Below are 26865 nucleotides of genomic sequence, written 5' to 3'. Positions count from 1 at the left end.
TACTGTTCACTACTGTAGACTTTATAAACACGGTACACTTGGGTTATTACACTGAACTCATAAAACATGAGATTAAAGCACAACAGAAAATGGTCACTTAAGAGATGTGGTAAACATGGGATATATGATATTGCTGTTGGCATAACATGACATACTACTGTTTTATAGCAAACTTTTTATTGTTTTTGAAAGATTTTATTTATTGATTTTACAGAGAGAGGGTGGGTACATTGAGAAGTACCAACTCCTAGTTGCTTCACTTCAGTTACTTATTGGTTGTTTGTTGTATGTGCCATGGTGGGGCAAGTCCAGGGCTTCCAGCTGGCGACCTCAGCTTTCCAGGTCAATGCTTTATCCACTGCTCCACCACAGGTCAGGCACAAACTATGTATTTTTAAGTAGAAAGCGTATACTTTACAATAATGATAAAAAGTATATGGTAAGTAAATACATAATCAGTAATGTAGTCATTTATTATCATTATCAAGTTATTATGTGTGTTATACTGGCAGTACAGTAGGTTTTCTTGACACCAGTATCACTACAAACACACGAGTACTGTACTGCATTGTGCTACAGTATTACAAAAGCTGCTTCATTAGGTGATAGGAATTTTTCAGCTTTATTATAATCTTATGGAACCATCAGATATGTGGTCTGTCATTGACCAAAATGTTATGCTGTGCATGGCTGTATAGCTATAGAAGTTATACATATACTACAGAGAGAGAGAGAGAGAGAGCATACATGCTTGGGTAATGACATGAACACACAAGTGAGTGGGCTATGTTCCCTCCAAGATCTAGAATCTGGAAATATCTTTGGGATGTTCCAGTACATTAACTGGAAATGAAGACATGAACTTTATATATATTTGCTCCAAATAAAATTCATTACAACCATTTCAATGGTCAAGGCCCTAAAAACACAAGTACCCGCCGATCCCAACGACCAAAAAACATACTGTATGAAAAACTACTTTATATCATTATTACAGGTAAAATAAAAATCTGTCATCAGAAAAGATTGACTGTAATGTATGACTGTACGTATATCTCATAACTAACACGATTCTTGGTCTATAGTAGGTACTCAGTAGATATTTGATAGTGAATGAAATGACTCCAGAGAGTTCTCTTTTCACCATATTATGCTAAATGAGATTCATACAGAGATTGATAATTTGATTATTTTTTAACATAATCTATATTGCTCTTTCCTATTATAATACTGTAGGTTTGGGTTTACTTTATAATTATTCTTTATGCCATGTTGATTTCTGCTATACTTGTGACAGTTAACAAAGTTAGTCATCCTGTATGTGTGGTAGAAGAAGGGTGGCATCACTCTGAGTGTTCTGCTCTTTATACTTGTCCCTTTTGAATTTTACCTTTGTTTTGATAAACCAAAACACATAGTAATTTTGTTATGCTATATTAATTGTATTGAGAGTAAAGTTGTTGGTTTTGTTTTCTAGATTTCCTTGACAGCTGCCGTGCTAGTACTCTGTTGGCTGAATTAGATGATGATGAGGACTTGCCTGAGCCAGATGAGGAAGATGATGAAAATGAAGATGACAATCAGGAGGACCAAGAATACGAGGAGGTTATGGTAGAGAGAGAGTTCCCTATTCTCTTAACTCAGATAGGATATTAATAATTGAAATGAATACAGGAAAAGCAAAGTCTTAGTTAAACCTTTTTTTAAAGAAGGCAGTGACACAGTGGATAGAGCATTGACCTGGGATATGGAAGACCCAACTTTGAAATCTTGAGGTCACTGGTTTGAGCACAGGCTCCTCTGGCTTGACTGTGGGTTCACCAGCTTGAGTGCAGGGTCACTGGCTTGAGTGTGGGATCATAGACATGACCCTGTGGTTGCTGGCTTGAGCTCAAAGGTTGCTGGTTTGAGCCCAAGGTTGCTGGCTTGAGCAAGGGGTCACTGGCTGGGCTGGAGTCCCCCAATCAAAGCATGTATGAGAAAGCAATCAATGAACAACTAAAGTGCTGCAACTATGAGTTGATGCTTCTCATCTTTCTTCCTTCTTGTCTGACTCTGTCTGTTTCTCTCTCTCTCTCTTTGCTAAAAGAAAAAAAAAAAAGATTTTGTTTATTGATTTTTATGGGGAGTGGGGAAGCAAGAAGTACCAACTCATAGTTGCTTGACTTTGGTTGTTTATGGCTTGCTTGTTATACGTGCCTTGACCAGGTGAGCCCAGGGTTTTGAACCAGCAACCTTAGAGTTCCAGGTCAACACTATCCACTGTACCACCATAGGCCAGGCCCTGGTTAAACTGAAGCAAGAAAGTATTTTTCCAGTTTTAAAAAAATATGGTTAATTAGGAAAATGCTTTTAATCTGAGCATTTATGATTCTCTTGTAACAGGAAATAAGTTTGTTGGTTATATATTTAAAATACTACAATGATACACATTAATCCTAAAGAATATAATTTTCATGGTTCTCTGGCAATAATTATACATAGAATTTTTTGGTATCTACTGTTTTTGAAAACAGGATCTATGTTCTCATCAGTACTTACAGAGAGCTATGAGGTACTGGCACACAAAAAGTAATTTTCCTTAATAAAGGTTAAGTGGAAAAGTGGGGGTCCAGGTTTGGGCAGTATGATCCAGAATTCCAGTGTTTAAACACTATGATTGAATTGAACGTCTTCCTTAAAACACTTGTTATTGTAATATATTTTTTAATTTTTCCATGAGAGAGAGAGAGAGAGAGAAGCATCAACTTCTTGTTTCACTTAGTTCCATTTAGTGTGTACTTATTGGTTGCTTCTCATGTGTGCCCCGATTGGTGATAGAACCTGTCGGGTCTTTTTATTTCTTTCTATAATATGTTACTAGGTTTAAAAAACCTGTATAAGTTGAGTTTAAATAGAGTGAAAAACTCAAATGCTTTTAGTATATGTTGCTTAGGAAGTAGTACATTAGTATATTTCCTGGGAAGGTTAGTATATGATGCATGGTGAATTTAAAACATTCATTTTATAACTTTCCTGAAGATGGCTAATGAATATAAAGTTTTTTGACAATTGTTTTGATAATATGGGTTGATATGATAGTTTCAGGTCAAGGTTGAATGAGGATATATATGGATCAAATGATTAGCTATATCTTTACACACTTTTAAAATTCAGATTCTCCGACGCCCATCCCTGCAGCGACGAGCCGGCTCCCGCTCTGATGTAGCGCACCATGCTGTCACGTCGCAGCTGCCACAGGTTCCGTCGGGGGCAGGTGGCCGACCCATTGGGGAGCAGGTACTATCTTCATGTCTGTCTTCCTGCAGTGTGTCTTTTCCCCTTTCACAGTGAAGTACCAGCCAAAATGCCTAGAAAAACATATGGGGGAAGGAGATAGAATGAAAAAATAGGGTTAACAAAAAGAAATTTTCCCAACTGCTTGGATTCCATTTTCCAGACAGAGTTCAGATTGCTTTGGTATATAATGTATACAGGAATTTCTTACTTGAAATCTGTTACCCTTTGCCATTGCAGTAAACATATACTAAAATGGTTAATAGTTATTATCTAAGACTTACAGTTTTCATAGTAGTAGTAGAGGTAGTAATATCAATCTATTAACTAACAATTATTGATTATTAATTAAGTTACAGGCATTTCCCCCCAATACTTTATATGTATTAACTAACCTAGTCATTTCAATAACCCTTTGACAATTATTAGTCCCAATTTTTAGATGATGATTTTAGAGGTCAGACAGAAGAATTGGATCCAGGATGAAAGCCCAGACATTCTGGCCATAGAGCTGTCAAATGTTAGTTTGATTTGTTATGAAAGTTAATTTCAATGATATGTTCAAAATGGGCTGTGTGTGTGTGTGCACGTACATACATAATTATTTAAAATTATTACATCAGACATTTACAATATTTACAATTCATTGATCTCCTTTTTGTTGATACTAAAAGAGGTGAGGAGATAATGTTCCTCAAAAAAACTAGTAGTACGACGCATCCCAACCTATCATTTGACTTTAACAGTTTTCAACACTTTGTCAAACTTTTTTTTTTTTTTTTAGTAATTTTATTTTTTTAATGGGGTGACATCAATAAATCAGGATACATATATTCAAAGATAACAAGTCCAGGTTATCTTGTCGTTCAATTATGTTGCATACCCATCACCCAAAGTCAGATTGTCCTCTGTCACCTTCTATCTTGTTTTCTTTGTGCCCCTCCCCCTTTCCCTCTCCCATTCCCCCCTCTCTCCGTAACCACCACACTCTTATCAATGTCTCTTAGTTTCTACTTTTATGTCCCACCTACGTATGGAATAATGCAGTTCCTGGTTTTTTCTGATTTACTTATTTCGCTTCGTATCATGTTATCAAGATCCCACCATTTTGCTGTAAATGTTCCGATGTCATCATTTCTTATGGCTGAGTAGTATTCCATAGTGTATATGTGCCACATCTTCTTTATCCAGTCATCTATTGACGGGCTTTTTGGTTGTTTCCATGTCCTGGCCACTGTGAACAATGCTGCAATAAACATGGGGCTGCATGTGTCTTTACGTATCAATGTTTCTGAGTTTTTGGGGTATATACCCAGTAGAGGGATTGCTGAGTCATAAGGTAGTTCTATTTTCAGTTTTTTGAGGAACCACCATACTTCCTTCCATAATGGTTGTACTACTTTACATTCCCACCAACAGTGTATGAGGGTTCCTTTTTCTCCACAGCCTCTCCAACATTTGCTATTACCTGTCTTGCTAATAATAGCTAATCGAACAGGTGTGAGGTGGTATCTCATTGCAGTTTTGATTTGCATTTCTCTAATAGCTAAAGAAGATGTCAAACCTTTTTGATCTGTTTGCCCCATAGTAATTTGAGGCAGCTCCTAAGTATTATATGTATTTTCTATGTAATTCAGTATATAATGCAATTTACATTTTTTAAAAAGCACCAATTTAAAAATAATTATGTGTTCTTTGAAAGACATAAAGATGGTATAGAGCAGTCTTATGTGCCCATTGCCCAATTTATTCCAGTGGTTATAATCTTACACAATTAGAGTACAACTTGAAAACCGGGAAATTGACATTGGTACACTGTATGTATATGGTTCTTTGTCATTTTATCTCGTGTAGATTTGTGTACGTACCACTAATACAATTTACATTTGATAAACGTAAGAAATGTATGACCTGACCTCTGGTGGCACGGTGGATGAAGCGTTGACCTGGAATGCTGAGGTCGCCAGTTTGAAACCCTTGGCTTGCCTGGTCAACGCACATATAAAAAAGCAACTACGTACTATGTGTTGATGCTTCCTGCTCATACTCCCTTTCTTTCTCTCTCTTAAAAAAAAAAAATCAATATAGGTACCTATATATATGTTTATGTTGGCTCACTTTGTTTTTAAGAAATACAGCTAACTAAGGAGGTGTAATAGCTATAGAGAACTTAAACATATATTTTATTTAATAGGAAGAAGAAGAGTATGAAACTAAAGGAGGACGCCGGAGAACATGGGATGATGATTATGTGCTAAAGCGGCAGTTTTCCGCTTTGGTTCCTGCTTTCGATCCTAGACCAGGTCGGACTAATGTCCAACAGACAACTGATTTAGAAATTCCACCTCCAGGTACAGTGTTTTTTTAGTTTCTGTAAGTTAATTTATTTATTTTTTCTTCTTTCCCAAGTGAGAGGAGGGGAGATAGAGAGACAGACTCCTGCATGTGCCCCAACCGGGATCTACTTGGTAACCTCTGTCTTGGGCTGCTGCTCTGTCTATCTGGGGCCATGCTCACAACCAAGCTATTTTTAGGTTGAGGTGGAGGCCCCGTGGAGCCATCCTCAGTGCCCAGGGCCAGTGTACTCAAAGCAATTGAGCCATGGCTGCAGGAGGGGAAGAGAGAGTAAGGAGGAGGAGGAAAAGGGGTAGAGAAGCAGATGGTCGCTTCTCCTGTGTGCCCTGACTGGCAGTCGAACCTGGGATATCCACATGCCAGGCCAATGCTTTACCATTGAGCAAAACAGCTAGGCCATGAGTTAATTTTAATAGATACGAAGCCTGACCAGGTGGTGGCGCAGTGGATAGAGCATTGGCCTAGGATGCTGAGGACCCAGGTTTGAAACCCTGAGGTCACCGGCTTGAGCGTGGAGTTGCTGGCTTAAGTGTTGGATCATAGACATGACCCCATGGTTGCAGTCTTGAGCCCAAAAGTCACTGGCTAGAAGCTCAAGATCACTGGCTTGAACAAGGGGTCACTTGCTCTGCTGGAGCCCCTCTGTCAAGGTACATAGGAGAAAGCAATCAGTGAACAACTAAGGTGCTGCAACTATGAATTGATGCTTCTCATCTCCCTTCCTGTCTGTGCCCATCTGTCTGTTTCTCTCTTTAAAAAAAAAAAAAAAAGAGGCCCTAGCCGGTTGGCTCAGTGGTAGAGCGTCGGCCTGGCGTGCGGAAGTCCCGGGTTCGATTCCCAGCCAGGGCACACAGGAGAGGCGCCCATCTGCTTCTCCACCCCTCCCCCTCTCCTTCCTCTCTGTCTCTCTCTTCCCCTCCGGCAGCAAAGGCTCCATTGGAGCAAAGTTGGCCCGGGCGCTGGGGATGGCTCCATGGCCTCTGCCTCAGGCGCTAGAGTGGCTCTGGTCGTGACAGAGTGATGCCCCAGATGGGCAGAGCATCGCCCCCTGGTGGGCGTGCCGGGTGGATCCCGGTCAGGTGCATGCGGGAGTCTGTCTGACTGCCTCCCTGTTTCCAGCTTCAGAAAAATACAAAAAAAAAAAAAACCAAATAAGATAGTTATAGACAATTAGAAAAGTAATATGCTGGTTATAAGTAAAAGTTTGTAGGAAAATACATTAGCCATAGTTCTTAAAAAATACATATTTTTAAGAGGGAGCTATATAGTCTTGTAAAAACATTGTTTTGTATTTGTGTGATTTTAAAAGCAAGGCTTCATTTAAAGTTGGATAACTTATATTCTATTTTCTACTGGATCAAAATTGCTAAGGATTACTCTTCTTTATCTCTTATTTTGAAAAGCTGTACAAAGCTTTCAGTTAGAACCTCTGGAGTCAGTCAGCCTCGGTGGCAGCTCCCTCTCTTCTAACTCTATTTTAGCGTGAGAGAGAGGGAAAGAGACAGGAAGGTAGAGAGGTGAGAAGCATCAACTCATAGTTGCATCACTTTAGTTCTTCATTGATTGCTTCTCATTTCATGCCTTGACCAGGGTGGGGACTCAAGCTGAGCCAGTGACCTTGGGCTTCAAGCCAGTGACCATGATATCATGTTAATGCTCAAGTCAGATGAGCCCGCACCCGAGATGGTGACCTTGAGGTTTTGAACCTGAGACCTCAGTATTCCAGGCCAGTGCTCTATCCACCCTGCCACCACAGGCCAAGCCAGTCAGGCCATCTCTTACAACTGTATTTTGCGTGTGGTTGGTACACTAATAGCCCCCCAATGATAATGTGGATTCTAACCTTTAGAGCTTGTTCATATTTTACCTTTAACATGACAAAGAGATTTTACAGATGTGATTAAATAAAGATTTTGAGATGCGGAGATGATCTGGGATTATCTGGTTGAGCCCAGTGTAATCACCTGTGTCCTAATAAGAGAGAGACAGGAGGGTCAGAGTCAGAGAACAAGATTTGACTAAAGATATAATGGGATGTCATGCAGTGAATAAAATACTTTGAAAACCTATCTAATGATATTAGGAAAAGATTTCTGCACTAATAAAGAGGAGGAGAGTACACACCAAATATGAAACCTACATGTGTGTGTGTGTGTACCTCACAATCCACTCTTTCAATACAAGCAAAAGGTTGACAGGTCATTGACCAAAGTATGTGGTTTTTCTCAGGATGTAGAAATATGAATAATTTTAGTTTTCTTATTCATAAAAGTAAAATGTTTGCAAAATATGTTAGCATGTTTCCTAATAAAAATGATTCATATCATATGCATAAGTTCTACTCTATACTCTGTCTTTAAGTAACCTAGGTATATTATTCCCATTTGAAAAAAAAAATGTTGAGGTCAGTGGAGTTAAGTAGCTGACACTGTTGGCTAATGTATGGCAAAAACGGTTTGCATTTCTCTAGCATCGTCTCTGAGGATAGTGTTCTTTCTGGACTGCTTCTTTTAGTGTGATTGCTTTTCGCATGTTTCATATTTTTAGGAACACCTCATTCAGAACTCTTAGAAGAAGTTGAATGTACTCCATCACCTCGATTAGCCCTTACTTTGAAAGTAACGGGTCTTGGAACAACTCGTGAGGTTGAATTACCACTCACTAATTTTAGATCAACCATCTTTTATTATGTACAAAAATTGCTTCAATTATCCTGTAATGGCAATGTGAAATCAGATAAACTTAGGCGTATTTGGGAGCCAACATACACGTAAGAGATTTTAATTTAATTTTTTAAAGTAGATATTTTTATAGTATATGGCCAAGAAGCATTGTGTTTTTATATTTGGATTATAGGAGGAACAGAAAAGATTTAGTGTTTGTTTTGTTGGTTTTACAGGGACAGATAAAATCATTTTGACTCCTGATGTAGGAAGGTTAAGGTTTACAACTGAAAGTAACTTTAGAAATAGTTAAAACTAATTTCTATGTAATAATTGTTGAACTCTTTGATTGGGGTTGTGTTTGAAATACTAAATATTTTCTCTTTGTTACTTGTTTTGGGGTCTGTGAGTTAAGCTTACCTCTCTTTGTTCGTTCGTTCATCCATTCATTCAGCCAGCAAATGATGATCAGTAACCTTGGGCAAATTTATTTAACATTTTATTATCTTACTTTCCTAATCTGTAAAATGAGAGTGGTTGTGAGAAATCAGTGAATTAATAAATGTGAAATGTTCAGTACTCTTTGTGATGTAGAAAGTGCTCAATATTACCTATAAAATGAAGTAATCTAGGTCCTTTTGAGAAAGAACAGAAGGTCATTATGCCAGTCGTCCTTCAATTTTTATTAGAGTTTAAAATTTAATCTCAACTGCCTTACATGTTACTTTATATCTTTATAAATTCAGGCTTTGATGTATGTTTTATTTGTAATAATGCTGAATTTATAAAGCATAACTTTCAGGAATATGATTTGTGCTATTTTCTACTATTTAACAAATTAATATTTTTTCTCATAAATTCTCCCTGAGTTTAGTGTTTAATATAAGCATATGGTTAATGAATGGCATCATTTGTTTGTTTTTTTAAAAAACTAAAGTCTTACTGCGAATAACCACAGATCATTTGATTTATGAATTAACTTGAGTTATATCTTCATGTTTAGAATCATGTACAGAGAGATGAAGGATTCTGACAAAGAAAAGGAAAATGAAAAAATGGTAAGTTATTTTTTTAAATGGCTCTTATTTTTAACTATTTAGGAAAAAAAAGAAAAACACTGTCAGTTGAACAGTTGAGGGAAAAATCACTAACATGGAATTCTTTAAATCAGGTTAAATGCATGATCTTAAAGCTACCTTCCGTAATGCATGTGAACTAGGATAGACTTTATGATCAGGAAAGGCCAACATTTGGTTTTCCCTGTTTTAGGGCTGTTGGTCTATAGAGCATGTGGAACAGTACCTTGGCACTGATGAATTACCAAAGAATGACTTGATAACCTACCTGCAGAAGAATGCCGACGCCGCTTTCCTTCGCCATTGGAAATTAACTGGCACTAATAAAAGTATTAGGAAAAACAGAAATTGTTCTCAGCTCATAGCTGCATATAAGGTATATACTGGCATTAAAACACTTTTCATTGGGAATGGCTTTGTGCTTTATTTTTGCACCTTTCAAAGATTCTTAAGGAAGAGTTTTATTGGAATCTAATACTAAAAAAAAGAGGTAGATTTAACATTAATATGCCAGTGCTAAAATTTCAAATATGGTTTATGGCATTGGAATCTAGTGCGTAATTTTAACTGTGCTTTATAGTAGTTTTACTTTATTTGGGAATTTTAATGGTTTAGAACCTATTAATTTTCTACTGGAGTAATATCCTTTTTATTTAAAAACAAGGCAGTTCTTAAATTCCAACCTTTTTAACGTAATAATAATTATATGATATATTGCTTTTCTTGAAAATGTAACTAATGGCTAGTTTGGCTAATTGTTTCCTCAGGATTTTTGTGAGCATGGAACAAAGTCTGGCATAAACCAGGGGGCCATTTCTACTCTTCAAAGTAGTGATATTCTTAATCTGACAAAAGAACAACCTCAGGCCAAAGCAGGCAATGGACAGAATTCCTGTGGAGTAGAAGATGTCCTTCAGCTTCTGCGCATTTTGTATATAGTTGCAAGTGACCCTTATTCAAGAATATCCCAAGAAGGTGTGTAAGAAGCCTATTTCATTTCCATAGCATTTTAAAAAGCAAGTCAGTTTATTTTTTTATTTATTTTGTTAATTTTACAGAAGGTGATGAGCAGCCTCAGTTTACTTTCCCACCAGATGAATTCACTAGCAAAAAAATCACAACAAAAATTTTGCAGCAGATTGAGGTAATAAAATCAGATAAACTCTTCAATCTCTAATTGTTGGATTTTCAAAGTATTGCCTCTCCTTCCTTTACTGCCTCCCATCATCTCTCGTGTTCCTCTGATTCAGTGATTTGTACAATATAGTACTTTGCAATAGTTTTAATTACAGTACATTTAAGAATTAGCTTCCTTTTGTCTTTTTAAATAATTGCCTTAAGACATTGTTATTTTTCAGGAACCATTGGCATTGGCAAGTGGTGCTCTGCCAGATTGGTGTGAACAGTTAACCAGCAAGTGTCCTTTTCTAATACCGTTTGAAACTAGACAGCTTTATTTCACATGTACTGCATTTGGTGCATCAAGGTAGGAGGTGTATCCTTTATATTTTTAGAATTTTTTTAATGTTAGATATGCTCAGAATATACAAATATACTTTATATCAAGACTGATGAAGGGAATATGTTTAGTTGTTGTTTTTGTAAAAATTGAAATATTTTGTTTCCAGTTGGAAATATGCTCTCTTGGAATAGTGTAGGTTGGAGTACAGTCATTCCTCGGCATCTGTGGGAGGTTGGTTTCAGGACCTCCTCTGAGGATCAAAGCCTGCAGTTGCTCAAGTCCCTTAGCCCTCTGTATTCGTGGGTTCCACATTTGTGGGTACAGAGGGCCAACTAGACTGTTTTCTTTCCTTTTTAAAAAATATTTATTGATTGATTTTAGAGAGAGGAGAGACAGAGAAAGGGTTGTAGGAGCAGAAAGCATCAAACTCGTAGTAGTTGCTTCTCACATGTGCCTTGACTGGGCAAGCCTGGGGTTTCAAACTGCAGACCTCAGCGTTCCAGGTTGATAATTTATCCACTGCATCACCACAGGTCAGACAAGATTGTTTTCTGTCAGCTAGCATTTACTGTACAGTTCTTGATTAGCTTACATAAATTAGTTGCTAAAGTTCCTAGGAATATCCAATTAAACGCTTGCAAATATATCTCCCCACTGGTCATCTAATATACTACATCTTTTACTTATTTTTATTTTTCTGTCTCTACTAAATAAAACTTTCATGAGGGCAGGACTTTTTTGGGTGTTTTGTTCAGAGTTAGATTTTAAAAAGTTATAATTTAAAATAGAACTATTTGTTTTCCTGAATAAGTTATGTTATATCATTTTGTACCGTTTATAAAACATTTGTGTACATAGAACTATAGTCCTGGTGTGATAAATGGCATTTATTTATGATTGCTGTTTTATAGATGAGCAAATTGATTCTCAAAGTACTTACTTGAGTTGAGATTACCAAAAAATTGTAACATGTATACATGAGAGTGGATCTTTCATCTTATTCCTAGTTTAACCAACCCTAGATGGGTTAGCTCTGTGTTGCTAAAAAGAAAATGTTTTAAAATCACACTACTATTTAAAATTTTTTTTAATAAGTTTATTATTAGAATTTATTTGAGCCAAACAGGATATACCTGGGATTGAGATCTCAACAGACTGAAAAAATGCTCTCAAAATCAAAATACCATTTTAACAGTGGCTTTCAGTTTGTATCAAAGTAATAAAGATAGCTTAACCATTTTTTAGTTTTTCTAATTAGGAAATGTTTGTTTATATTTTTATATACTAATTTTGTAGTTCATTAAATTTTTGCTGTTTGCTGCAGCTACATAGATATTTTTCTATTCCAGAGCAATAGTGTGGTTACAAAACCGACGTGAAGCCACTGTGGAGAGAACAAGGACCACAAGTAGTGTAAGGCGAGATGATCCGGGAGAGTTTCGAGTTGGTCGTCTCAAGCATGAAAGAGTGAAAGTTCCACGTGGTGAATCACTGATGGAATGGGCTGAGAACGTCATGCAAATACATGCAGATCGGAAATCAGTTCTTGAGGTGCCTCATATAAAATGTGTTTGTATATAGGAAAACAGAAGCAACCAGTCTGTGTATTCCACAGCATAAAAACTGCATTAGATAGTGGAGGTATTTCTCTACCTTCTTTGCAAGGCCTCCTCTTGCAGAACGTCTTTTATAAGAGGGTGTTAGCTCACCTCAGGGATCAGGATCTTGAGATTTCATGAGCATCAAAGAATGTCTTTACTCTTGAGATGGGCAAGTGCTTGATCTCTTGGAAGGATACTACCATTTCTTCATTTCTTTTTTTTGTATTTTTCTGAAGTGAGAAGCAGGGAGGCAGACAGACTCCTGCATGTGCCCAATCTGGAACCACCCGGCATGCCCACCAGGGGGTAATGCTCTGCCCATCTGGGCCATTGCTTTGTTGCAACTGGAGCTATTCTAGCGCCTGAGATAGAGGCCATGAAGCCATCCTCAGTGCCCCGGCCAACTTTGCTCCAGTGGAGCCTTGGCTGTGGGAGGGGAAGAGAGAGATAGAGGGAAAGGAGAGGGGGAAGGGTGGACAAGCAGAATGGCACTTCTCCTGTGTGCCCTGGTCAGGAATCAAACCCAGGACTTCCACACACTGGGCCAACACTCTACCGCTAAGCCAAATGGCCAGGGCTCCATTTCTTAACAAAGCCTGGACCAAATAATAGTACAAAGGATTCCTTTTGATACTCTTAAATGTTATGTTTATATTAAGCTATGCTATTAGACACACATTTTTGGAGCACATTTTTATAATATTGTTTCACTTAAATTGTGCTTGGTATTATAATTAGTCTGTGTTGACAGATGTAATAAATGGCAGTATGAAATTCAGTATATTTACAATAGAGATGTATTCTAGACATAATTGATTATATATTTTATATATCTTATTTCTTATCTGAGGGATAATGGACGAACTCTCTCTCCTGTCAACAGATTTAAACCATTCAGCAGGCTCATCTTTTGGATTACAGATTGATCATGACAACTTTATCTCTAGAAAATGTATAAAGCCTATTCTTTCTACCCATGTATTCCTCTAACCTAGATAATCTTCAACTATTTGTTTATTTAGTTTTACTATGCACTGTGTGGGGGGTTTTTTTGAGAGGAGAGGAGACAGAGAGACAGACAACTGCATGTACCCCGACTGGGATCAACCCTGCAATCCCTGCCGGGGCCAATGCTTGAGTCAAATGAGCTATTCTCAGTGCCTGAGGCCAACACTCGAACCAATTGAGCCACTGGCTGCGACAGGGCAAGAGAAAGAGAAGAGGGAGAGGGAGGAGAAGAGAAGCAGGTGGTCACTTTTCATGTGTGCTCTGACCGGGGATCAAATGTGGGACGTCCACACCCTAGGCCAATGCTCTATCCACTGAGCCAACTGGCCAGGGCCTCATTATGTATTTTTCTAAGCTGCTGCAAATTGTTTTTTGAACAGGTAGAGTATGGATAAGAACCTTTAAAGTGAAAGCCTGAAGTCAGAAATAAGTGGAAGAGTTTAGGTTTTGGTGTTGCATAGACACATGCAAATCTGTACACCATCATTTTCCTCAAACAAATGATTGTCCTTCTTTCTGAAATTTGGTTTCCTGTGGTGTAAAAAAGAGAAGATGTAGTCTGCCCATATTTATTGTTTCATTTTCTGTGGTTTCAGTTACTTTCAAGCAACACTGGTCCAACAATAAATATTAAATGAAAATTTTCAGAAATAAACACCTGTTAGGCACTTATTAGGTGTCTCAGTTATCAGATATATGAGAGAGACCACATTCACATAACTTTCATTAAGTATAGTGTTATATTTAATTATTATTGTTACTCTCCTGTTGTGCCTAACTTATAAATTAAACTTTTCATAGGTACTTATAAAAAAATAGAGTATATATAGGGTTTGGTACTATTCATGGTTTTAGGCATCCGCTTGGAATCTTGGAACATATCTTTCATGGATAAAGAGAAAGTATTGCAGTCTATTTTGTAGGATTGTTGGGAGAAGTAACTTTTGAATAATGCTTATCATAGTGTTTAAACATGTAATAGTATACAAAAAACATGAAAAAACTTCCATGTTGTTTGTATATATTATACTGCTACTATAAAAGAGCTTTGTCACTGAATTGGATGTGACTAATTTTGACAAGAATGGGATCATTTAAGCTAATTTCTTCCTATAATTTACTCATTAATATTTTAGGTTGAATTTTTGGGAGAAGAAGGAACTGGCTTGGGACCCACATTAGAGTTTTATGCTCTTGTGGCAGCAGAATTCCAGAGAACTGACTTGGGAGCTTGGCTTTGTGATGATAACTTTCCAGATGATGAGTCTCGTCATGTAAGATTTGTTTTCCATTAAATGATTTGATTTGTGATTTTGCTTTTGGAAAGTATTAAAAAAAAAGTGATGCTTTTAGAATACAAGCCAGGTTTTTTGAATCTTAATTTATTATTCAGTAATCTTAATATTAAAATGTTTTTAAAGGACAATATTAGTCACAAAAAATATATACATATATTTTTGAAGTGAGAGGAGGGCAGATACAGACACAGATTCCTGCATGTGCTCTGACCAGGATCCACCTGGCAACATCCATCTGGGGCCATGCTCACAACCGAGCTGTTTAGTACCTGAGGTGGAGGCTTGACAGAGCCATCCTCAGTGCCTGGGCCAGTGTGCTTAAATCAATCGAGCAATGGCTGTGGGAGGGGAAGAGAAAAAGAGAAAAGAGAGGGAGAGGAAGGGGGGAAGAAGCAGATGGTCACTTTTCCTGTGTTCCCTGATGGAAATTGAATTTGGGACTTCCACACACTGGGTCAGTGCTCTACTGCTGAACCAACCAGCTAGGGTCACAAAAAATAATTTAATAAAATGTATATAGGAAGTCCTTGGGTTATGAACGAGCTAGGTTCTGTAGATTTGTTCTTAAGTTGAATTTGTAAGTTGAAACAGGTACATTTACCTATTAAATGCAAGTTAGATGTTTATTGTAACATAGTCTTTATTTTTACTTTTCTCTGCATATAAATACTTAAACATTTTCAAATACAACCTTAAACAATTTTTGATGATGCAGAAATGATGGACTTGGAGAGGACCAGACTGGTGTTAGAAAGTCAGGGTCTGAGTCTGCTGGAGTCAGTTTCTTGAAGTAGGCCTCAGGGAGGTTTGCACAGAGCTTTCCCTTTCCTCATTGTAAATGGCCCTGTAGCATCTCAGGCCTTTAGTAACTGTATGGTTAACTTTGATGAACCTCTCTGTATCAGGATATTGCTTCTCTATCTTTGCCATTCCTGCTTCAGTGAGACAAAAAGCATAAGCTAACTCTTTTGCAGAAAACTTTCTTGGTTCTGGAGTCTCTAGGTCCCTGTTTTCTTCCCTAAATGCTATAGCATTTGTTGCTCTAGTTCCATAAGGTCTTCATTACCAAAGAACTATTGGCTAGTTCTTTGCCGCGGGAGTCAAGTAACTCTTACGATATTGTTTTCACTGATGCCCAACTGCAGTTGAATACCAATAGCCCTTATGGTGCTCCATTTGTAAATATGAGTTGTACTTAAGCCAGATGTTTGTAACTTGGTAATTTACTGTATATGTAAGTACTTTTAGATGACTACATTGAAGATGTTTAATGTTTATGGATTTTTAATTTTACTTAAATTTTCCCTCTAAAAAATTAGGTTGACCTCGGAGGTGGGTTGAAACCTCCTGGATACTATGTGCAGAGGTCATGTGGACTGTTCACGGCACCATTTCCACAAGATAGTGATGAACTTGAAAGGATCACAAAACTCTTTCATTTCCTTGGAATTTTCTTGGCCAAATGTATTCAAGACAATAGACTTGTGGACTTACCTATTTCTAAGCCTTTCTTTAAACTTATGTGTATGGGTGACATTAAAAGCAATATCAGTAAACTGATTTATGAGTCACGAGGTGACAGAGACTTACACTGTACTGAAAGTCAGTCTGAAGCATCTACAGAAGAAGGTCATGATTCACTCTCAGTGGGAAGCTTTGAAGAGGATTCAAAGTCAGAGTTTATTCTGGATCCCCCCAAACCAAAGCCTCCAGCTTGGTTTAATGGAATTTTAACTTGGGAAGACTTTGAACTAGTAAACCCACATAGAGCCAGATTTTTAAAGGAAATAAAAGACCTTGCTATCAAGAGGCGTCATATTTTAAGCAACAAAGGTCTTTCTGAAGATGAGAAAAACACAAAATTACAGGAATTAGTGCTGAAGAATCCATCAGGATCTGGGCCTCCACTTAGCATAGAGGATTTAGGGTAAGCTTTTTATATAAACATTCTTCAACCTCATAGATGAATAGGTTCTAATAGTTTTGTTTCTTTGTCCCCACTAATTTACAATATATGAGTAAAAAAAGCTATTAAGACCAATAATATGCTATAGGAAACATTGATTATTGATTTGAACCTTTGATTTGCTAGTAATACAAAGACAGAGTACCAGAGTATAGTTTATTAGTCAGCAAACCTCTGAAAGATTATTGATTTGTCAAATGTAATGTATATATCTTGTGTGAAAAAGTCCAAAGCCAAAAATATTTTGATAAGTTTATTAGGTAATTAAATACATAGCCTACTTAGCAAAGCTTGCTTTGTAAGTAAGCCTTATTCCCAATGGCTGCATTTAAAATTTTTATAAATTTTTTTATTTTAGTGAGAATAGGAAGGGAGGGGGAGAGAGAGGAGAGACACACACAGGCACATAGATCTGTTCCTATATGTGCCCTGACCAGGGAATTGAACCGGCAACCTCTGTGCTTTGGGATTGTGCTCTAACCAACCGAGCTATCTGGCCAGGGCTTCAGTGGCTACATTAACTAACTCAAATGCTGCAAGTCTATGATAAAATTCTGTTAATTTATATACATGTAATTATTATAGCCTTGGTATGTTTTACTCTGGTTTTGGGTTGACTATAATAAGGCTTGTTTTCCCTCCCTCCCAGTTTCTCTCCCTTCCTTATATTCAGGGGTTGATGGGAGGGTGGCACAATTAACTTTAGTGAAGCAAGCAAACAAACAAAAAAAACCTTGTAAACACATTGCTACTATAATTCATTGCAAAAATCTTTCATTTATTCATTTTTGTGCCATAGGGGGAAATGAAATATGGAAAGGTAATGGTTTCATGCAGTCTTTGAAAAGCCAGGTTTGGTAAACAGGTTTGGCCTAATAGTTTTTATGTTTGCCGTTTGCATTTTAAAAAAAAGCCTCATACTTAATATCTAAGCTAGTACACTGATGTTGAAGTGGGGGGGGATATGGTTTGGGCAGCAATATTATAAAAGTTAAATACCAGTGGTAGCCAAATGTTAATCTAAATCCTGTTTTGTTCTTCCAGTTTAAATTTTCAGTTTTGCCCTTCTTCAAGAATATATGGTTTTACAGCTGTGGATCTCAAGCCAAGTGGTGAAGATGAGGTAAAAATTTTGCTTTTCATAGAGCTTTAAGTTCTGGAATCGTCCTCTTACTGAAACCAGTTATTAGTCACTACTGAAATATCCCTAGATACTAAAAATAATGTTGGCAAATTTTCCTTTGCAGATGATAACAATGGATAATGCAGAAGAATATGTGGATTTGATGTTTGATTTTTGTATGCATACGGGTATTCAGAAACAGATGGAAGCCTTTAGAGGTGATTTTTAAGTCTCTTTAACTTAATCTCTCTCCTTTTACTTTGAGACAGTTGAAATTAAGGCACTGCTATGGTCAAGAATTGCTTGTAATCTCTATATTTGCCTTCTAGTTTTTTATCTTCCAGATATTAGGTCCTGCATAGTACTTAGAATAGGTTGGAACATTTGCAAGCTGTAGCATACCCTCAACTCAATCCTTCTGAGTAACAAGGGACCTGCTTTTGGCTCCATTTCTTCCTTTGTTAGTGGTTGTAAGGTTGCATTCTTTCCACAGTACATGATGAGGATGAATGAAACCATGGTAGAACCTAAGTTCTTCTGGTGAAGATTGAAACAAAATATATTAGACTGTTTCCAAACTTACTGGTTTTGAAAATGAGAACATAGCTTTGGCTGGCTTATATGACAGAATGGGAAATTATTAGAATTTGGTCACTGACCATAGTGACTGAATATTTTCTCTTTTCACATTTTTGATAACAGTTTTTCCTAGTTGTTTTAATTTATATATATATATTCAAAAGATTTATTAATATTTTTATTTTAAATTTGGCATTTTAAAATTGTGATTTAGAAACTGAGTTGTGCGTGGTCTTTTTGCTGTTTACATAATGTAGATGGATTTAATAAAGTTTTCCCAATGGAGAAATTAAGTTCCTTCAGCCATGAAGAAGTCCAAATGATACTTTGTGGAAACCAGTCACCATCCTGGGCAGCAGAGGATATTATCAATTATACTGAACCTAAGTTGGGTTATACACGTGACAGGTATGTGTTCATTATTTTATAAAATTTGTCTCCAAATCAAATGGTCGATGATATCTAAAGAATTTGACTCAGTGAATTACATTTAAAAATTTTTTCTTCAAGGTTTTTTTTTTTTTTTTTTTTTTCTGAAGCTATAAACGAGGAGAGACAGTCAGACAGACTTCCGCATGCACCCAACCGGGATCCACCTGGCATGCCCACCAGGGGGCGACGCTCTGCCCCTCCGGGGCGTTGCTCTGCCGCGACCAGAGCCACTCTAGCGCCTGGGGCAGAGGCCAAGGAGCCATTCCCAGCGCCCGGGCCATCTTTGCTCCAATGGAGCCTCGGCTGCGGGAGGGGAAGAGAGAGACAGAGAGGAAGGAGAGGGGGAGGGGTGGAGAAGCAGATGGGCGTTTCTCCTGTGTGCCCTGGCCGGGAATCGAACCCGGGACTTCTACACGCCAGGCCGACGCTCTACCACTGAGCCAACTGGCCAGGGCCTCTTCAAGTATTTTTTATTGATTGATTTTAAAGAGAGGAATGGGGGAATGAGAAGTATCGACTCATTGTTGCTTCACTTTAGTTGTTTGCTGATTGCTTGTTGCTTGTCGTATGTGCCTTGACTGGGCATGTTTAGAGTTTCAAACTGGCATCCTCAGCATTCCAGGTCGATGCTCTATCTGCTATGCCACCACAGGCCTGGCCAGTGAATTACATTTATAAAGTGAGAAAGCAGTTAAGACTCACCATTACCAAGATGCATATCCATTAATAAGACTAAGTTTACACAAAAAGACAACTGGGTGTTGGCTAATATTAAGATTCCTTTTCTCACTGTTTTAATTCATTATTTTAAGAACTGGGTCAACTGTAAACCCTTAGGCTTTATTGCTTATATATTGACTTTTATTTTCAAATAATTTCAAACTTATAGAAAAGTTTAAGAATAGTTGAAAGAGCCTGACCTGTGGTGGCGCAGTGGATAAAGCGTCGACCTGGAAATGCTGAGGTCGCCGGTTCGAAACCCTGGGCTTGCCTGGTCAAGGCACATATGGGAGTTGATGCTTCCAGCTCCTCCCCCTTCTCTCTCTCTATCTCTCCTCTCTCTTTCTCTGTCTCTCCCTCTCCTCTCTAAAATGAATAAATAAAAAATAAATTAAAAAAAAAATAGTTGAAAGAATTCTCCTTATCCAGACTCCAACTATATTTTAATATTTTGCTGTATTTCTTTATATTGTCTTTATACACACACACACCTACCAACACATAATAAATGTATATGTATGTGTAGACACACAAGTGCATTATTATTTCTGAACCATTTGAAAATGTTGCATATATCATGTCCCTTCATTCTTTTATACTTTAGTGATCCTGGCCAGTTTGCTAAATGGATAGAGCATTGGCCTGCTGGTGGATGTCCCAGGTTTGATCCCTGGTCAGGGCACACATGAGAAGCGACCATCTGCTTCTCTTCCACTCTTGCAGCCAGTGGTTCGACTGGTTTAAGCGTCAGCCCAGGGTGCTGAGGAGAGCTCAGTTGATTCGAGCATTGGCCCCAGACGGGGGTTGCTCAATGGATCCCTGTCAGGGCACATGCAGGAGTCTGTCTCCCTATCTCCCCTCCTCTCAATTAAAAACAAACAAACAGCCTGACCAGGCGGTGGCGCAGTCGATAGAGTGTCGGACTGGGATGCAGAGGACCCAGGTTCGAGACCCCAAGGTCACCAGCTTGAGTGCGGGCTCATCTGGTTTGAGCAAAAGCTCACCAGCTTGGACCCAAGGTCGCTGGCTCGAGCAAGGGGTTACTCGGTCTGCTGAAGGCCCGCGGTCAAGGCACATATGAAAAAGCAATCAATGAACAACTAAGGTGTAACAGTGCACAACGAAAAAATAATGATTGATGCTTCTCATCTCTCCACTCATGTCTGTCTGTCCCTGTCTATCCCTCTCTCTGACTCTCTCTGTCTCTGTTAAAAAACAAAACACTTTAGTGTACGTTTCCTGAGGTGGATATTCTCCCATGTATGCACATTAGCTAGCAAATTCATGATGCTATACTAGTAACTAATCTGTCCTCCCTATTCTAGTAGTGATGTCTTTAATAACACTTCTGACAAGTCCTGTATCTTCTGTATCAGGAAACTGTATTTTGTTGTGATATATATATATATTACTGATTTTAGAGAGAGGAAGGGAGAGTAGAGAAACATTGATGTGTTGTTACACTTGTTTATGCATTCATTGGTTGATTCCTGTATGTGCCCTGACTGGAAATCGAACCCGCAGCCTTGGCTTCTTGGGAGAATTCTGTAATTAAATGTGCTACCCAGCCAGAGCTGTTGTAATGTTTTTAATCTGAAACAGTCTCTCAACTAATTTTTCCGTATCTCTGACATTTAACCCTTTGAGTAGTACAAATGTTCATGTATGTCCTCATGCTTCCTGACCGTCCAGAGTACGATCGTACAAAAATTTTTATTTTGAAAATGTGTAAGGTAACATTAAATAAAGGCAAAATTATGTTCCTCTTGTTTCCATAAATTGGTTATCAAACAATTTTAAGTTACTAAAACTCTAATTGGAATTAATTTCATTTTTTGAAAAAACACTTACTCCCAGGGGTTAGCAAGCATGAAAAAACTCACTACTTAAAGGGTTAAAACTACAAGCCCTATATGTTACTTTTTTAAAAAAGTTCCCAAACTAATATAAATGAGAAAATGTTATGAATTATTTTAAACTTAAATGACATTGGTATATAGCATTTTTTTAAAGTAAAGTTTTTATTGCAGTGTAACAGATAAGTGCACAAATTGCATGGATAGCTTAGAGAATTTTAACAAAATGAACACAACTGTATAATTGGTACCCAGAATAAGAAATAACTCCACAAGTCCCCTTCCCCATCATATTATTTTCTAGTCATTAAAGCACTGTTCCTATTGATTGATTCTGCTTGTAATAAATGAAATTCTTCCTTGTTTTGGCATATAGTGGTAGTTTATTTCACTGTTGCAAAGTGGATTATTTCAGATCCCCTTTGATAATTTTAGGTATATTTGGATAAATTATGTAAGTGTATTTTGAGGTTTGCTGACTTTATTGCATGTTTGATCCCTATATTCCATCAGTGTTTCAATTCTTACTGAGTACATGAGAGTCTTGAAGGAGTTTGTGTGTGTGTGTGTGTGTGTGTGTGTGTGTGTGTGTGTGTGTGAGAGAGAGAGAGAGACAGAGGAGAGAGGGACAGACAGACCGGAAGGGAGAGAGATGAGAAGCATCAGTTCTTTATTGCGGTACCTTAGTTTCTCATTGATTGCTTTCTCATATGTGCCTTGACCAGAGGGCCTACAGCAGACCAAGTGACCCCTTGGCTCAAGCCAGCGACCTTGGGCTCAAGCTGGTGAGCCTTGCTCAAACCAGATGAGCCCGTGCTCAAGCTTGCAACCTTGGGGTTTTGAACCTGGGTCATCTGCATCCCAGTTCGACTCTCTATCCACTGTGCCACTGCCTGGTTAGGCTTATTTGTGTCAGCTCATTTCATACTTACCTAAGAGACTATAGACATTGCTGTTAATTCTGACATGTAGATACTTTTTTGGGGGGTGGGTTATTGCTGGCTTACAAAGTAGTGGTGGTATTTTTCATTTAAATCAGCTGTCAATAAAAGTGTATTTTTCTTCTTCTAGCCCTGGTTTCCTGCGGTTTGTGAGGGTTTTATGTAGCATGTCTTCAGATGAAAGGAAAGCATTCCTGCAGTTTACCACAGGTTGTTCAACTCTGCCTCCAGGTGGACTGGCTAATCTGCACCCCAGACTCACAGTTGTACGCAAGGTACAGACCCTCGCTAATGGGGAATCCAACTTATTACTTAAGGATGGCAAGAAGTAAATATTTAAAGCCATGGTCCTCTGTTATTTTCACTTTTCTGTCTCTAGGTTGATGCTACTGATGCAAGCTATCCATCAGTGAATACATGTGTTCATTATCTAAAGTTGCCGGAGTATTCTTCGGAGGAAATCATGAGAGAGCGCCTGCTAGCTGCTACAATGGAAAAAGGCTTTCATCTCAATTGAGCTTTTGAGAGTAATGGAAGACATCAGAGACTTTTAAAATACTAGTGAAGCCTCTTGTGTTTGTGTGAAGAGAAGTCTGTGATCCTCCACACTAATGACACTTGCCCTTTTTCCACCATTAAGGCTTTAAGAACATGTGGAATAAGTTTGTTAGCTGCTAATGACAAAACAAATCCTTTAACTACCCAGCCAGCAAGTATATAACACAGAACACTGTGTTGCTGCAAGGGCTTATGTGACTGGAATAAGGTGGTCCTACTTGACTGTTCCAAAGAGCAGCTTCTCAGATCTTCAGTGTTCACTCATAAATTTCTAACAGTGTATTTGTGTAAAATTTGTCATTTCATACTTCATACACTACACTTGCTGTCACTGATCCCTGTTTTGCTGGCTTTTAGGCTACTTGGTCAAAAATCCTGCTTCCTTAAAACATAGAGAGTTATGAGCATCTCAAGCCCCCAACCTCTCTTTTTAATGATGCCTGCACTATCAGAGTATTCTAGTGTTCTTTCTTTGTTTGGCATATAATCATGCACAACCTTTTATTTCTTTGAGGTGGGAGTATATTTTTATTTCCTAAATGCCATACTATAAAGATCAAATTCTTAAGTGTGTTGGTGCAGTTCAAAAATAAAGATATATGAAGGGGAAAAGGAAAGAAACACTGGTCTAGATGCAAGGCACACTTAAAGCGAGTTTTACTTTTGGTTGTATTTTCTTTGTATATTATAAACATTTATTTAACTTGTTGCAGTTTGAAGTAAAAAATTTCCAAAATGTATGCTCAATAATAACCATTAAAATGTTTGCAGCGTACAAAACTGTGTTATGTGACTATATTTCACTGCAACCACCAGACCTAAGAGCTTAAGTAGATACTTTTCATTTTGAATCATTAAGATTTAGTTTTTTGAAATTAATACATGAAGAAATGTATTTTTCCACATAAATACACTTACTGAAACTGGAGTTAGAAATATGCTCACATGCTTAATTGTGATTTAATTGTTGTGTTGTCTTACAGTATTCTTCAGCTAAAAGTGGCCAATTTGTTTGTGTTAATATTAAAATACCAGATCTGCTGCTTACCATTGTATCTGCAGGGATATGTAAATCTAAGATGTAAGAATGATTGCTGAGTGTTGTATTAGCTTGAAAAGAAACCAGGATACTGCTATTTTCTGGTTTTAAAGAAGGAGCTCTATTTCCATTTTCCAAACTCAACTGATTATTCACACCTGTGCATTTAGGTGAAAGAAATGTTGCTAGGTTTGATGTAGCCAAATGGCTTTTTTAGGAGTGAAAAGCATTGTTTGGAATTGCCCATTATTTACCTGTTTAAAAGGTATGTTCCCTTTCTACATTAGAAGAGATATCTCCCCCCATAGTCAGTCATTTGAGTACTGTTTTTAATTCTCTGCATGGGAATGTTGTGACTATGTAATCGGAGGCAGCATTTAAGTAATTTACCTTATTGTTAGCTTCACAGTTCTCTGTGAGAATAAAAGTTAAAATAAAACATAATAGCAATATTTAAATGTATGACCAATGCTTTAATCCAAAAAACAGTGATTGGTGATTGTTTCAATAAAGTCGTGGATGCATGACTAAAGCTTGATACTAGTATTAGAATTACACTCTGGTATCTGTGCATAGTATTGCCATTATTTAAGTCTCTAAAATGTCTGTCAATAGCCTAGATTAGCAAACTATGCCTGCTGCTTGTTTTTATATAGTCTAGAGAAGCTAAGCATAGCTTTAATTTTTTTAAGTGATTCCAAAAAAAGATCAAAAGGATATTTTTATGATGTGAAATTTTTATGAATTCAAACTTCAGTATCCATAAATAAAGTTTTATTAGAACACAGCCAAGCTTATTTATGTATTATCAACAGCTGCTTGTGTACAACATTGATTGGCACAACAGAGACCAATATGACCCAGAAAGCCTAAGATAGTTACTATTATCCTTTACAGAAAAATTTGCTGAATCGTGGGCTAGCACATTGCCACAGCACATAAAATTGACAGTCTTACAAAGTCAGTAACTGTGTGAAATGTCAGGAGTCTTCCTGTAGAAAGGAAAGTGCAGAAACAAGGTAAAGCTGACCAGTCTGGGACATGAATTCGTGAGTGTGAAAATCACTGAACGCTGGTAGTCACAATTCAGCATTAACCTTGTGAGATGATGATACAGCCTGGACAGAGTCACATTGCAGTTCACTTTCCATTGTCAGGTGCTACCAGCCATCTGCTGGGGTCTCCACATATATATACCAGGTACTTGAGTATTTTTTCCTCTAGTATCTACTTAGTATATATTTTTTAATTGTTATTCTCTCAAGGTACTTAAATCTGTGCCAAGATGTTATTCAAATGCTATTTTGGTGTGACCCAAAAATTAATTTTGTTCACTCCCTAGTTACTTCTGGTGTACCAGTTTCAGCAGTTACCTTAAGTGCCTACCAACTAGGACAGTGTTTCCCAGCTAATATGTCTCCAAAAGACCTCTACAGCACTGTGATCTAGGCTGGGCTTTCCCCAGACCGTGGCTACTTAATGCAAAGGTAAATCTACACACACACACCCACACACCCACACCCACACCACTCACCGGTCCTGAAGGTCAGAAGTGTTTACTCTGCCTTACTGAATGAGTCCAAAACAACTCAGGTTGATACCTGGAGTCTATCATCGACTTGATGTCTGGGTCTTTACAGATACAAACTTTGAAATATGTAAACAGATCAAGAATTTAAAATTCCCCTTTCCACTCACACGAGAAAAGAAAAAAACTACTGAATGAATTATTAGTACCCTAGAATGTTTATGTTTTGCTGGGGAGTATTGTAGATGAAAGAGCTCTTGGAATTCCATTGGCTGGCACCGTAATTTAATATACCAAGACTATTTCTATTTCTTCATCCCACCTGCCCCCCTGTGCTTACATGCACATAAACTTGTGCGCTTTTTCTTTCTTTTTAACTCGGACAGTTCTCTATGTCCTACTTTTGACTGAGCAGCAAAAACATATAAAAAGGTCGGGGCTGGGGGACTGGGGCATTGCTCTTTTATAGCTATGTAGCAGTTGTCTTTTCTTTTTTCTTTAAGATTTTTTTTAAAAATGCATTCATTTTACCGGGGGGGGGGGTAGGGGGGGACGGACGAGAATTATCAATTCATAGTTGCTTCACTTTAGTTCATTGATTGCTTCTTGTGTGTGCCTTGACCAGGCAAGCCCAGGGTCTAAACCGACAACCTCAGCACTCCAGGTCAACGCTATATCCACTGCGCCACTGCAGGTCAGGCTGTAGCAGTTTTCTTTGCTTCAGAAAGTTCCAGAAGGAGTAGAAGGAATAAGTTGGGGGGCGGGGTTCATTTCATACCATCCTAAACAGAGATACCCTTTTATTGCATTCTATTTTTAAACTTTGAACTAAATTTCTTTTACAAAAAATAAGTTGTTTTTTGTTTTGTTTTTTCTGTATTTTTCTGAAGCCAGAAACGGGGAGAGACAGTCAGACAGACTCCCGCATGCGCCCGACCGGGATCCACCCGGCATGCCCACCAGGGGGCAACGCTCTGCCCACCAGGGGGCGATGCTCTGCTCCTCCGGGGCATCGCTCTGTTGCGACCAGAGCCACTCCAGCGCCTGGGGCAGAGGCCAAGGAGCCATCCCCAGTGCCCAGGCCATCTTTGCTCCAATGGAGCCTCGCTGCGGAAGGAGAAGAGAGAGACAGAGAGGAAGGGGGGGGGGAGGGGTGGAGAAGCAGATGGGCGCTTCTCCTGTGTGCCCTGGCCGGAATTGAACCCGGGACTTCTGCACACCAGGCCAGTGCTCTACCACTGAGCCAACCGGCCAGGGCCAAAAAATAAGTTTTCTAATAAGACAAACTTTATAATATGCATAAAGGATAGTTGTAAGGGCTCTCTTTTTCTTTCATAATTGATACTGTATTGGCTATTTTGAGGATAAGTACACAGGTGTTTCA

At 38.1% G+C, this 26865-nt stretch overlaps 1 protein-coding gene across 3 annotated transcripts in view; it reads left to right on the top strand.

Moving 5' to 3' along the window:
- Positions 1 to 24405, top strand: part of HECTD1 (HECT domain E3 ubiquitin protein ligase 1) — a 107917-nt gene extending 83512 nt beyond the window's left edge. For all 3 annotated transcript variants that reach the window (XM_066277662.1, XM_066277664.1, XM_066277663.1), the window contains 17 exons: positions 1478 to 1611; positions 3157 to 3279; positions 5471 to 5627; positions 8179 to 8401; positions 9298 to 9352; positions 9564 to 9746; positions 10138 to 10345; positions 10429 to 10514; positions 10729 to 10856; positions 12182 to 12383; positions 14578 to 14715; positions 16059 to 16666; positions 17750 to 17828; positions 17953 to 18046; positions 18665 to 18815; positions 22487 to 22631; positions 22736 to 24405. In XM_066277662.1, the coding sequence (XP_066133759.1) occupies positions 1478 to 1611; positions 3157 to 3279; positions 5471 to 5627; positions 8179 to 8401; positions 9298 to 9352; positions 9564 to 9746; positions 10138 to 10345; positions 10429 to 10514; positions 10729 to 10856; positions 12182 to 12383; positions 14578 to 14715; positions 16059 to 16666; positions 17750 to 17828; positions 17953 to 18046; positions 18665 to 18815; positions 22487 to 22631; positions 22736 to 22873 (2852 nt within the window). In that variant the 3' untranslated portion in view covers positions 22874 to 24405. The remainder of the gene's footprint in view (positions 1 to 1477; positions 1612 to 3156; positions 3280 to 5470; positions 5628 to 8178; positions 8402 to 9297; positions 9353 to 9563; positions 9747 to 10137; positions 10346 to 10428; positions 10515 to 10728; positions 10857 to 12181; positions 12384 to 14577; positions 14716 to 16058; positions 16667 to 17749; positions 17829 to 17952; positions 18047 to 18664; positions 18816 to 22486; positions 22632 to 22735) is intronic.
- The last annotated feature ends 2460 nt before the right edge of the window (positions 24406 to 26865 follow it).

This window comes from Saccopteryx bilineata, chromosome 4 (assembly GCF_036850765.1).
Source record: "Saccopteryx bilineata isolate mSacBil1 chromosome 4, mSacBil1_pri_phased_curated, whole genome shotgun sequence".
NCBI lineage: Eukaryota > Metazoa > Chordata > Mammalia > Chiroptera > Emballonuridae > Saccopteryx > Saccopteryx bilineata.
The sequence above is the reverse complement of the archived record's forward strand: the minus strand, read 5'-3'. Positions and strand labels throughout refer to the sequence as shown.